This window comes from Myotis davidii, unplaced genomic scaffold (genome assembly GCF_000327345.1).
Source record: "Myotis davidii unplaced genomic scaffold, ASM32734v1 scaffold174, whole genome shotgun sequence".
NCBI classification, from domain to species: Eukaryota; Metazoa; Chordata; class Mammalia; order Chiroptera; family Vespertilionidae; genus Myotis; species Myotis davidii.
In genome coordinates, this window is record NW_006289087.1 from 7,915,124 (window position 1) to 7,926,437 (window position 11,314).

The window sequence follows — 11,314 nt, forward strand, 5'->3', positions numbered from 1 at the left end:
CACCTTTTCTCTGCCTTAACGGTCTGCGTACCTGAAGATGAGCTTCTGGACTGTGACACTGAAGCCGGAGCCCGTGGTGTCCCCCCCGGCAGCTCCCTCTCGTCCTGCCACGTGGCTGAGCAGAAAACAGCCTCCGTGGTGCCAGATGGGCAAATCCGAGTCTGTTGAGGCTGCAGGTATCACGCGCTTCGTTGGAATAATGAAGGGAAGTCAGTCCCAGGGCAATTCAGTGCTGAAACCTGACATCCCAGCGCCTGATGAGTAAGCACCCCTGGGCCTCCGCGGGGCCGGCTTTTGTGCCATCCAGGAATCACGGTGACAAGACCCGCTCACGAACCAATTATTTTGGCATTTCTGCCGTGAAATGATTCTGCAAATGAAAAGCCCACGACTCGGGTTGTGAAGGCAGCGGAGGGTGGAGGCTCAGCCCATCTGTTAAGGGCTGACATGTTCACAGGCGCTCACGCGGCGTGAACGTGGAGGCTGAAATAGAACCACGAACAGGACACGCAGGGCCGGCCGCGTCCCTGCGGGAGTCACCGGGGCAGCCCGACAGCTTGGGGGGAAAGCACGTTGTGCACCCAGTTTGGTTCTCGGCTGCAGAACCAGGGACCTTAGAACCAGGAAGCACACACAGGAGACCCCCTCTCAGAATGCCTTGAACTTGAGGCTCCAAGGGTTCTCCCAGGACCTCACGGCCAGTGAGTGAGCCTGCAGCCAGGGGCCACCTCCCTGCTGCTCTTCCCTCAACCTCCCTTCACCCTCATCCTTGGGTTCGCTCCCCCTCCAGCTGGGGTTTGCTGGCAAAAGGCAAAAGGGTTCGAGGACCTAGACTTCAGTCCCGGCTGCAAAGTACGGCTGGTAACACCAGCGATGCAGCCGACAGGGATGCCTCCCGCTGAGACCCTGGTACCAACACCTGCCTCTCCAGCTCCCTGCGAGAAACACTATCCCCAAACCCGCAATTCTGATTTTCAGAGTTGTAGTTTTTGTGTATTGTTTTTTGTTTGGTTGCTTAGTTGGTTTTTTAAATATATTTTATTGATTTTTTACAGAGAGGAAGGGAGAGGGATAGAGTCAGAAACATTGATGACAGAGAAACATTGATCAGCTGCCTCCTGCACACCTCCCACTGGGGATGTGCCTGCAACCAAGGTACATGCCCTTGGCCGGAATCGAACCTGGGACCTTTCAGTCCACAGGCCGACACTCTTATCTACACTGAGCCAAACCGGTTAGGGCTGTATTGTTGTTGTTGTTTTAGTTACCACTTTAAAAAGATAACTCTTGCCTGACTGGCGTGGCTCAGGGGTTGAACGTCAACCTATGAACTAGGAGATCACAGTTCGATTCCCGGTCAGGGCACATGCCCGGGTTGGGAGTTAAACCCTGACTTCCTGGTTCATAGGTCGATGCTCAACCACCGAGCCATGCCAGCGGGACCCAATCTGTACTTCTCAATCCCTTCACCTTTTTCACCCTGCACCCCAATCCTCCTCCCCTCTGGTGACCATCAGTCTGTTTTCCGTGTCTGTAAGTCTGTTTCTGTTTGTTGGTTCATTTATTTTGTCTGTTAGAGTCCACATGGAAGTGGGATCGTTCGGTACCTGTCTCTCTGTGCCTGACTGGGAAGAATACTTGATGGGGCAGCTCCATAGGTTGTTGGACGGGCCCCTGGGAGAGAAAGCGGACGTTGGGAGTCATATTTCCAGATGTCAGCATGGAACCTATGGGGATGGAGGAGTCTAAACAAGAAGATACAGAGTCGTGAGAAGGGAAGCCGTGCCTTCTTCCTTAAAAGTCGCAGGATCTTCTTTTCTCCATCTCATGCCAGCGGAATCAAAGCCTGCTGCCTACCTGCTTATTAAGTGTGTGGGAGAGCACCGAGTTAGATGGTAATTCAGGGAGGATGTGACAGGGAGCGGGGGAGGAGGAGTGAAGGTGGGGTGGTCCTCCCAGCAGCTTGTGCTGTGCAGGAACCTGGGTCCTTCCGGAGACAGTGACGGGCATCCCACTGCGGCGGGGACGTTCGCTCTCGGACTTGATGGGAAGTGGGTGCGTGGGGGCAGATGTGAGAAGCGACCAGAGGACACCGTGGGAAGAACAGGTATGCCGGAAGCCATGACTCAGACAACAGCGAAGTCATCACTCAGCTCTGACAGACAGATGTCAGCAAGAAGAGGCAGATGAAGATGCGGAGGACCAGAGTCACCCCCCGCTGGGAAAAACCGAGAGGGGAGGGAGGAGGTGGGGGAATGCTGCAGTTTAGCAGCAGTGGACCAAAGATGGATCCATGGAAATGAGGCCTCCAGTACCTGACGCTTAGAATACGTTCAGTAAATGATCGTTCCAGATCACCAGCCTCTAGCCATGTGTATCAACATTTCTCCTTCTGATGATGGAGTCACCTGATAGCGGAGAAGAATGAGAAATAGTGCTTCAGCTTCCCTCGCAAACCAACATGTCCTAATATCTAAAATGCTATTACAAGTGGAGAACAAAAATATGAACGCATCAGAAGGAAAATGAGCTGAACATACGACGGGTACTTCACTAGCCAAGACATACAAATGGCCATTAAATACACAAGTGATTAAGTGCACTGTAATCAAGGAACACTAAAACACAAGGTATACCTCCACTGCAGAGATAAGAACTACATTCATTTTTATGGAAATTACAATCGACTTGGGGTGGTGAACACACAATATAATAAACAGATGATATATAATAGAGTGGTACCCTTGAAGCCTATATAATTTATTAACCAGTGTGACCCCACTGGGTTCAATAAAAATTTTTTAAGAAATTACTATCAATTTTTTAAAAATTAATTAAGAACTACTAGTAGGAAACCTAAAAAATAAAAATAAAAGAACTACTAGTAAACCCTGACAATTTTTACATGTAGAAAAGAACAGAAGCAACTCCATTGTCTAGTAACGCTGACCTGGTAGTTCACTAAATCTCTTGCTTACAACAATTAAAACATCATCATAATAAGCCCAGCCAGTGTTGCTCAGTGGTTGGGCATCGACCCATGAACCATGAGGTCCCTGTTTGATGCCCAGTCAGGGCACGGGCCCAGGTTGCGGGTTTGATCCCCAATGGGGGGTGAGCAGGAGGCAGCTAATTGATGACGTTTCTCTCTCTCTATCCCTCCCTCTTCCTCTCCCTGAAACCAATAAAAACATTAAATTTCAGAAAAAAAAGAAAAACGGAGAAAATCACCTGTATTTGTGGAAGTGAAGAATATCATTGCAAACTTGGTAAATATGTTACCACCTGGTCAGCTGATTATCGACCTGCTCTGTAGGCATTAAGGTTGTAGCCTGTGGGTTACAGCCACATCTAAGTGGTTGGGCACAGTGGGCCTCATCCTAGGGACTGTCTGCTTTTGTATTCTTATCTGTTACGTGTTGACTTTACCATTTAACTCTCAGGAGCTATCTTATTTCCTAACTCCCAGGTCCTGGGAAGCACCTCCGGCCCCCAATGCTGCTGGAACTGAAAAGTTGCCATTGCTACTTCTTACCTATCTGGAATCTAAACCTCCCCCCACCCCCCCAAAAAAAGCTGTTACTGAATCTGCAAAAAGAAGGACAGGAATGAATACACTGTGACCTCAAAAACAGTAAGTTGGTCTCTCAAGTGGAAGTCAGCTCATAAACATTTGGTCCAAGTACGTAAACGTTATTACTGCATATGGGGCAAAGTAGACTTATTTTAGACTGTTTTGTCTAATGTGCCGGTAACAGTTACTTATCCTCCTGTTGTGCCTGCTCCTTGGGGAAGTTATAACCAGGGAACATTCTCTTCCCACAAGGTTAAAATCCAGCCCAAGCCTACAGAGTAAGGGTGTGTCTTTTCCTCTGTGTGTCCTGAAGACATTTTTGAGCCTGACCCAGCGTAGGTGCTTAATAAATACCTTTTGAATGAATGAGTGGATGAATGAATGAATGAATGAATGAGTAAAGGGGTGCTTAAGCCTATCTTCAGTCTTGGCTCTACCATTCTAATACTATCATGTGGTATTTAGGGCTTCTGTCTTGACAATTATTGATAGTAAAATATGGCATTCAAAATCTGTGGCCCGGCCAGTGCAGCTCAGTGGTTGAGGGTCAACTCAGGAACCAGATCATGGTTCGATTCCCAATCGGGACACATGCCCGGGTTGCAGGCTGGATCCCCAGTGTGGGCGTGCAGGAGGCAGCCAGTCAATGATTCTCGCTCATCATTGATGTTTGTATCTTTCTCTCCCTCTCCCTCCCTCTTTGAAATCAATATAAACAAAATATTTTTTTAAAAAGAAGAGAGATCAGAATAAAATTGAAATCAGATAAATAGAAACTTAAATGTATTTGTGAGCATTTGTTGAAATGAGAAAGGGAGTAGGAAAATGTCAACCAGGAAAGTGGTCATTGTGTTGCTTAAAGTGTGGTCATCACGTCTCTACCACTATGTCGGAGAAGGAGGCAGTTTAACCCTTTCACCAAGGCATGTAGTGGCCCAGGAAGACTTGGTTAGTGTCGAAATGGCAAAACACGTCCCAGGTTATCACAGCCAGTATCTCTCAAACATAATGTCCTTTGGACCAGTTCTAGGGCCGGCCAGCCTTCTGGACTTAATTGGCTTTCGTTGGTAAGTTAATCTGCCAGGGAGAGAATGTATTGACAGGCAGATAGGAATGTCTGGTCTGCTTGGCAGTCATAATTGTAAAGTAAATTCATAAATTGTCTTGGAGGCGGACGTTAGTCTCTGGCAAGTTTTATTAAGTTGTCTCAGCTGTCCAGGGTGCTCATGGCCTTTAGTGGGAGCGCTCAGTGCCTCCAGTCCTAAGCAAGGAGGTCAGATGTTGGACCCTGGTAACCTCACTGGGAGACACAGCCTGGGAGGCCCATCCGGAGAGCTTGTTAGTTCCTCATCAGGAACATTCTAATTACCAGCCCGCGGGAGCCATTGCCTCCCAGAGCTCACGGTTACCACTCAGTCTGTGCATTCTTCAATAACTCAGCAAGGGCACCACTGTCTCCTGTACACTAGTAAGTCCAGAAATCGTGCTCTCAGGCAACTGCCTCCACCGTAGGATTCTGCCCATGATGCAACTTTCATCCTCTAAGAATGGGAGGGGGAAAGGGAGAGAGGGGGAAGGAAGGGAAGGGAAGGAAGAATGAATGAATTCAGGAGCCAGGTAGCTTGGTCTGAATCCCAGGTCTAGCACTTAGTGGCCATGTGATCTTGGGCAAGTTACTTACTATCTTAGTGCTTTTCGGTCCTCGTTTGGAAAATGGGATCATAGGATCTACTTCCTATCCTGTGAGGATGAGAGTAAATATGCAAAAATACTTAGGCTGGTACCTGACACACTGAGAATGGCTTTGCATTTTACTCCCGATACATTTCCTAATCGATCGCACTTTTGCATTTTGCCGCCGAAACTATAAAAATCCGAAAACCAATCTCTCAAGTGCAGACAATGAACAAGCATAATGTCCACTGATGATGGAAACATTTATCCCACAGACATAAAAATAGCGAGGTTGTGCTTTTTAAATTTTAATGAAGGAATCGACTGGGCATCTCATTAAATGCAGATTCTGATGCCACTGGTCCGGGGCCAGAAAATTCTGCATTTCTAGCACCTTCCCAGGTGATGCTCACGGTGCTGGTGTGTGGACCTCACGTTGAGTCACCAGCCAATGGATTGTTTGAGTCAAAGAGGAAAAAAGAACTAGAAGGAAGAATCCTAGCCGATTTGGCTCAGTGGATAGAGCGTCAGCCTGCAGACCGAAGGGTCCCGGGTTCGATTGCAGTCGAGGGCATGTACCTCGGTGGCAGGCTCCACCCCAGGCCAGGCCCTGGTTGGGGCTCATGCAGGAGGCAACCGATTGATGTCTCTCTCTCTCACATCAGTATTTCTGTCTGTCTTTCCTTCTCTCTTCCACTCTCTCTAAAAATCAATGGAAAAAACTGGGTGAGGATTAAAAAAAGAACTAGGAGGGAGAAAGGAAAATAACATATTTAAAATGGCTGGGTAGCTCAGGCGGTTACAGAGATTCCATATGCCAAGGTTGTGGGTTTGATTCCTGGTCAGAGCACATACAGGAAGCAACCAATGAATGCATAAATAAGTGGAACAACAAATCAATCTCTCTTTCTCAAATCAACAAATAAAAATTTAATAATAAATTCCAGCCCGGCTGGTGTGGCTTAGTGGTTGAATTTTCCTGCCTTCCAGTATAGTCACCGGGTGCCTAAAGAGAGTCGTGGTAGGTTCCTGTGGCATAATTCTGGGGACTCAAACCTGAGCTCACTCCTCCAAAAGCTCCCCATGACTTCGTCAGGAACTAAGTAGTTTCACAATTCCCAATATTAGTCCCCATGTCCTGTTAAAAATTGCTAGAGTGGCTTGTTTCCTGTAAGTCATCAATGACACACACAAAAAATGGTAAATTGCATATCACCCACTTTAAAAATAATTGGTGCTGCATACATCTATTTCAGAATAGGGGAGGGCATGCAAGACTCACACACAAAACCCATGTAAACCTCTGGGGAAAAGGACCAGTAAATACACTAAAATGTTAGTCGTCTTCCCTGGTGACAGAACAATGGGTAATTTACACTTTATTTTTGTTTATCCTTCTTTCATGTTTAAGGGAAAACTTAAAAGTCATTTTTTTCCCCACAAACAAAAGAAACATAATTCTCCTATAGAGAAAAAAAAATTTCTGAATGTAAATTGAAATGTTTTGGGCCACTAAGAGGATTAACTAAAGGTATCAGTCTGCATGTAGCACGGTAATACACACAGAAGTATGTCTCATGGTCTAAGCTGGGGAGCGCACCCCCAGAGTTCATGATCTCAGAACAAATGTTTGTCTGTTCTGGTGGCACAGCCCAGCTGGCTGCTCGCTGGAAAAGGGCAGCTGTCTGGGGAGCTAAACATACGATGAGGTGAGACTAGCCAGGGCCGCCGCTGTCGGCGAGCTTTCCGTTTATGAGGACGGAGTATATCCCCGAGCGCTGGCTGGCTGCTTAAGCAGGCATCACACAGAATGGAACGGCCTTCATCTACCTAACCATTAAATGAGATTTCAGAAAGGGAAAAAGTGGAATGAGCCACGGAGACTGTCTTCTAAATACCCCTCCTTTTTTTTTAACTTTCCACATAACTAACACTTATATATTTCTGGATTACTCTTTATTCGCCCATTTTCTCTACCCACTGGGGTCATGACTTAGGACCCAGGCAAGGACACAAGTCAGACTTCTTTATTCCCTGGCAGAAATTACCACAAAGGGTCACAATGCATTTGCCATCATCAAAAAAGCAGATAATATAAACCATTATATATATATATGAAATGTTTTTGATTTCAGAGAGGAAGGGAGAGGGAGAGATAGAAACATCAGTGATGAGAGAGAATCACTGATCCGCTGCCACCTGCACACCCCACACTGGGGATCAAACCTACAATCTGGCTTGTGCCCTGACTGGGAATCATAAAGTAGATCATAGTTTTTAAAATTTCCTTTAAAGTTTAACTTAGAAAATAAGATTAGAGGCAAGAATATAATAATATTTTTATGAAATAAGAAAAGCAACTCGCCCTGACTGGTTTGGCTCAGTGGATAGAGCGTCGGCCTGCGGGCTGAAGGGTCCCAGGTTTGATCCCAGTCAAGGGCACCAAAAAAAAAAAAAGAAGAAGAAAGAAAGAAAAGCAACTCCCAAAGCAATGGGAAAGAAACCAAAGCCTCCTTTGGGGGCAAACTGCACGTCTCTTGGGAACTCCTTTTGTTCAAATTGCCACATAAGGATCCTGAACCACCACTCCACACTTTTTTTTTAAGGGACATACCCTTAACTGTCAAATCTCCAATATCTTATAAAAATGCAGCTTAAAAGCTTGAAAAAATGTTGCCCAGCTGAGTGTACCACCAGAACTCTTAAAGATACACACTTTGTTCTCAACCTGAAGTTTTGCTTTGAGATAAGACACCTTCCGTAAACAGTTTTACGTAAAGAAATAACCCCACACACTTAGAGAGTTTGCGAAAATAAAGTTGGGATGTTTATTACTTTTTCTACCGGCAGCATGAAAATCACTAGAAACTGTACTTTTGTCCTTTCAAATAATCTGCATTAAAATCATACTTTTCCAAATAATTGATATAGAAGATAAAATTCAGTTTAAAAATCCTCAAAATATTTAGATATCAAAGACAGAAATACTGATTTTTTATTCCATTAATGATGAGAACAAGAGATCCAGTTTAATCAAGAGCTGACATTTATAAATTTTAAGCATTTAAGTGAGCTAAAAGATCAAAGGATTAATGATACCAGTTACAGGGAGAGAAGATCCTCTGTGCGTTTTCTAGATTCGTTATGGTAGCTACGTATGCGGGGCGTCACAGAAGTTCTCAGATCCAGTGTCAAATAATGGGATTTGGGCAAGTGCTCTTGACATCACCTTTATTTAACAGGCACTACATGCACACGATGCAGGTAGGGGGCGTTTATGAATCCATGCAGTAAAGACAAGACGGACTGGACTGCTGCCCAGTGTGCACTGAGCCAGTCAGGGTGCTGCTCCACGTTCCTCATGCTCAGTGGTTTCCATGGAAATAAAGGCAGAAGCAGAAATGTGTGCACACACCACAGCATCCTCTTCATTTGGTCTCCTGTGCTTTCTTTGCGTTCTGTTTTTCTTTTGCCTAGAAATTAAAGATAGGATCTTACAAAATCTCCAAGGTCTGTTTTAGAGCATACTGACTGTATCTGGCATTTGTCAAAAAACCCGCTATCCGGTACAGTACTGTACTTATTTTTCCCTCCACTGTATCATAAGTTGCTTAAGAGAGAAGAGGTGTCTTATTCCTGTGTAAGCCAGAGGCTTTAACAGAGTGCCCGACCTATAGCTGCCGCTGGATAAATGATGAGTAATTAAAACATTTCAAATATTTTAATCAAATAATAATCTGAGTTCTCTTCAGAATCTAGGGCGAGAACATTGCATATAGACACGAAATAAATGCATCTCAATATTGTCTATGCAATGTGAATAATGAAAAAACAGTTTGGAGAAACAGACAAAAGCTACAAGGTCAATAACAACCTCTTCAATAAAACAAATGCAACAGCAAGGACAGACTGTACTGTGTCCATTAACACCAGACATTCACACACTGCCACCCTGTGTCCACAATGGGAACTGCGCTTCTAATGCAAAAGCTGAAAAGCTATGTTCTCTAACTAGGCTTTTCTAAAATAAAAAAATCTGGAATTATACTGTCATTAAAACCAAACAAGAATTGTCCTTTTCCTAATTGCACAAAAATCTTTATGCACAGAACAAAATTTTAAAAATGTGTTTTTATTGACGTTAGAGAGAGGGAGATAATGATTTTAGGAGACGAAGAAATAGAAACATCAATGATTAGAATCATCGACTGGCTACCTCCTGCACACCCCCTACTGGGGATTAAGCTCATAGCCTAGACAAATGCCCTGACCAGGAATCAAAACATGACCTGGTTCATGGGTCAACCTCAACCACTGACCCACACATGCCAGCCCACAGAACAATTTTAGAGCAAAGTACATACCTTTAAATTTTCCCAAATAACATGTGTCTGTTCCTTAATATTTATATATAAATGTGATATAACATATCCTATGATTTAGTCCGTCTTATTATTTTCAATAGAGAACTATTTCATAGTGTTTCCTACAAAGAACACAATAGCTAGGTGTTCTGTTAACAGAGTAATTTGGAAAATCACAGAATCTTAACTTAATCTAAAACTTTAAAAATCAGTTTCCTATCTTAGACTTTCATAACCTTAATACCCTGAGATATATAAATAGAGAAAGGTGTATCACAAAGAGAAGATTTAGCAGTCTTCTGCATTAAGTTCTGCGTTTAATGGTAAGTTGAAGCACACATTTTTTGGGATCTGGGTAATGAGGGACACACAAAAACCTTAACTCTCACTTCATATTATTTAGAATGTGTGACCATGTATCTCTGCTTCATAAACTTTAAAATTAATAAGGAAAATATACCTACCATGTACTCTGGTCTTTGTTATCTTTTTTAAATTTTATTTTTATTATTATTTTTCCCATTTTTAATTCTTTTTTGTTAATCCTCACCCAAGGATATTTTTTCCATTGATTTTTAGAGAGAGTGGAAGGGAGGGGAAGAAAGAGAGAGAAATATCAATGTGAGAGACACATTGATTGGTTGCCTCCCCCATGCACCCTGACTGGGGCTAGGGATCAAGTCTGCAACCAAGGTGTATGCCCTTGACCGGAATTGAGCCCGGTACCTTCAGTCATCAGGCCAACACTCTATCCACTAAGCCAAACCAGCTAGGGCTAGTCTTTTAAGTTAAAGTTTCAATATTTTGTTTTCCTAGCAGTGTCTTCTCAAAGCGTTTCTGAAGATGTGGTACACACCAGCTGCCTTAGAGTCATCGCTTAGGGGGTGCGGGGCTTATTAAAGATTCCTTCCTCTGTATCAGAATATCTGGGGAGGGGCCAAGGAACATGTATTTTAAAGAGTATCCAGCGATGGGTCACTTTCAGAAACAATGATTTACGTATAAACATAAAAACAATTGAAATGTGTTTCATTTATTCAACAAGTATTTTATTTAAGTACCTTAAAGAAAAACAATCTTAGAATGTTTCATTAGGAGATGCTAGCTTCCCACCCTTGGAAAGAATACCAGCTTCAGGATAGGGAAACTAGTTCTTAGTCTTGGCTACATTTCTTTCCCTCGCCAATGTCCATTCTAGTTCTAAATTCTGTGATAATTCAATTTTTGCTCAATTAAAAAAAATCTATTATTTCAATTATTAAGATTTGTTAGTAGCTTAAAGAAAGGGCAATGTTTTAAATGTCATTCTAATATAGCACAGCCTGAGTTGTGACATGGAGGATTCTAGGAGGTGAAGCAGTGGGGCAGCCCTTGTTTCTAGTTTACAGATATCTGGCTGAACTAATGCTCATCTAGAATATAAAACAAGTAAGTAAAAGTCAAACAAAAGTCAAAAAGCTTCAACACATTTTACCTCTACTTAAGCTAAAACATTTTTTTTTGAGAATCTAAATCTAATTTAATATAGTCAATAATCTACACTAATAAAAGAGAAACATGGTAATTGGCGTATGACCGCTACCCTTCCGATTGGCTCATCAGCAAGATATGCAAATTAACTGACAGCCAAGATGGCGGCCGGCAGCCAGGCAGCTTAAACTGAACATGAGGCTTGCTTGCTTCAGTGATGGAGGACTCCAAC

General features: G+C 43.6%; 2 protein-coding genes across 2 annotated transcripts in view; one reads left to right on the forward strand and one right to left on the reverse strand.

The window, feature by feature from the left end:
- The first annotated feature begins 513 nt into the window (after nucleotides 1-513).
- Nucleotides 514-11,314, forward strand: part of TROVE2 (TROVE domain family member 2) — a 37,925-nt gene continuing 27,124 nt past the window's right edge. Inside the window, exon 1 of the mRNA XM_015562380.1 lies at nucleotides 514-523. The gene's annotated coding sequence lies outside the window, so the exon portion shown is untranslated. The remainder of the gene's footprint in view (nucleotides 524-11,314) is intronic.
- The window catches only part of UCHL5 (ubiquitin C-terminal hydrolase L5), a gene marked incomplete at its 5' end in the record, with an annotated part of 13,223 nt that continues 9,958 nt past the window's right edge, over nucleotides 8,050-11,314 (reverse strand). The window contains one exon of the mRNA XM_006761341.2: nucleotides 8,050-8,721. Within this exon, the coding sequence (XP_006761404.1) occupies nucleotides 8,677-8,721 (45 nt within the window). The remainder of the gene's footprint in view (nucleotides 8,722-11,314) is intronic.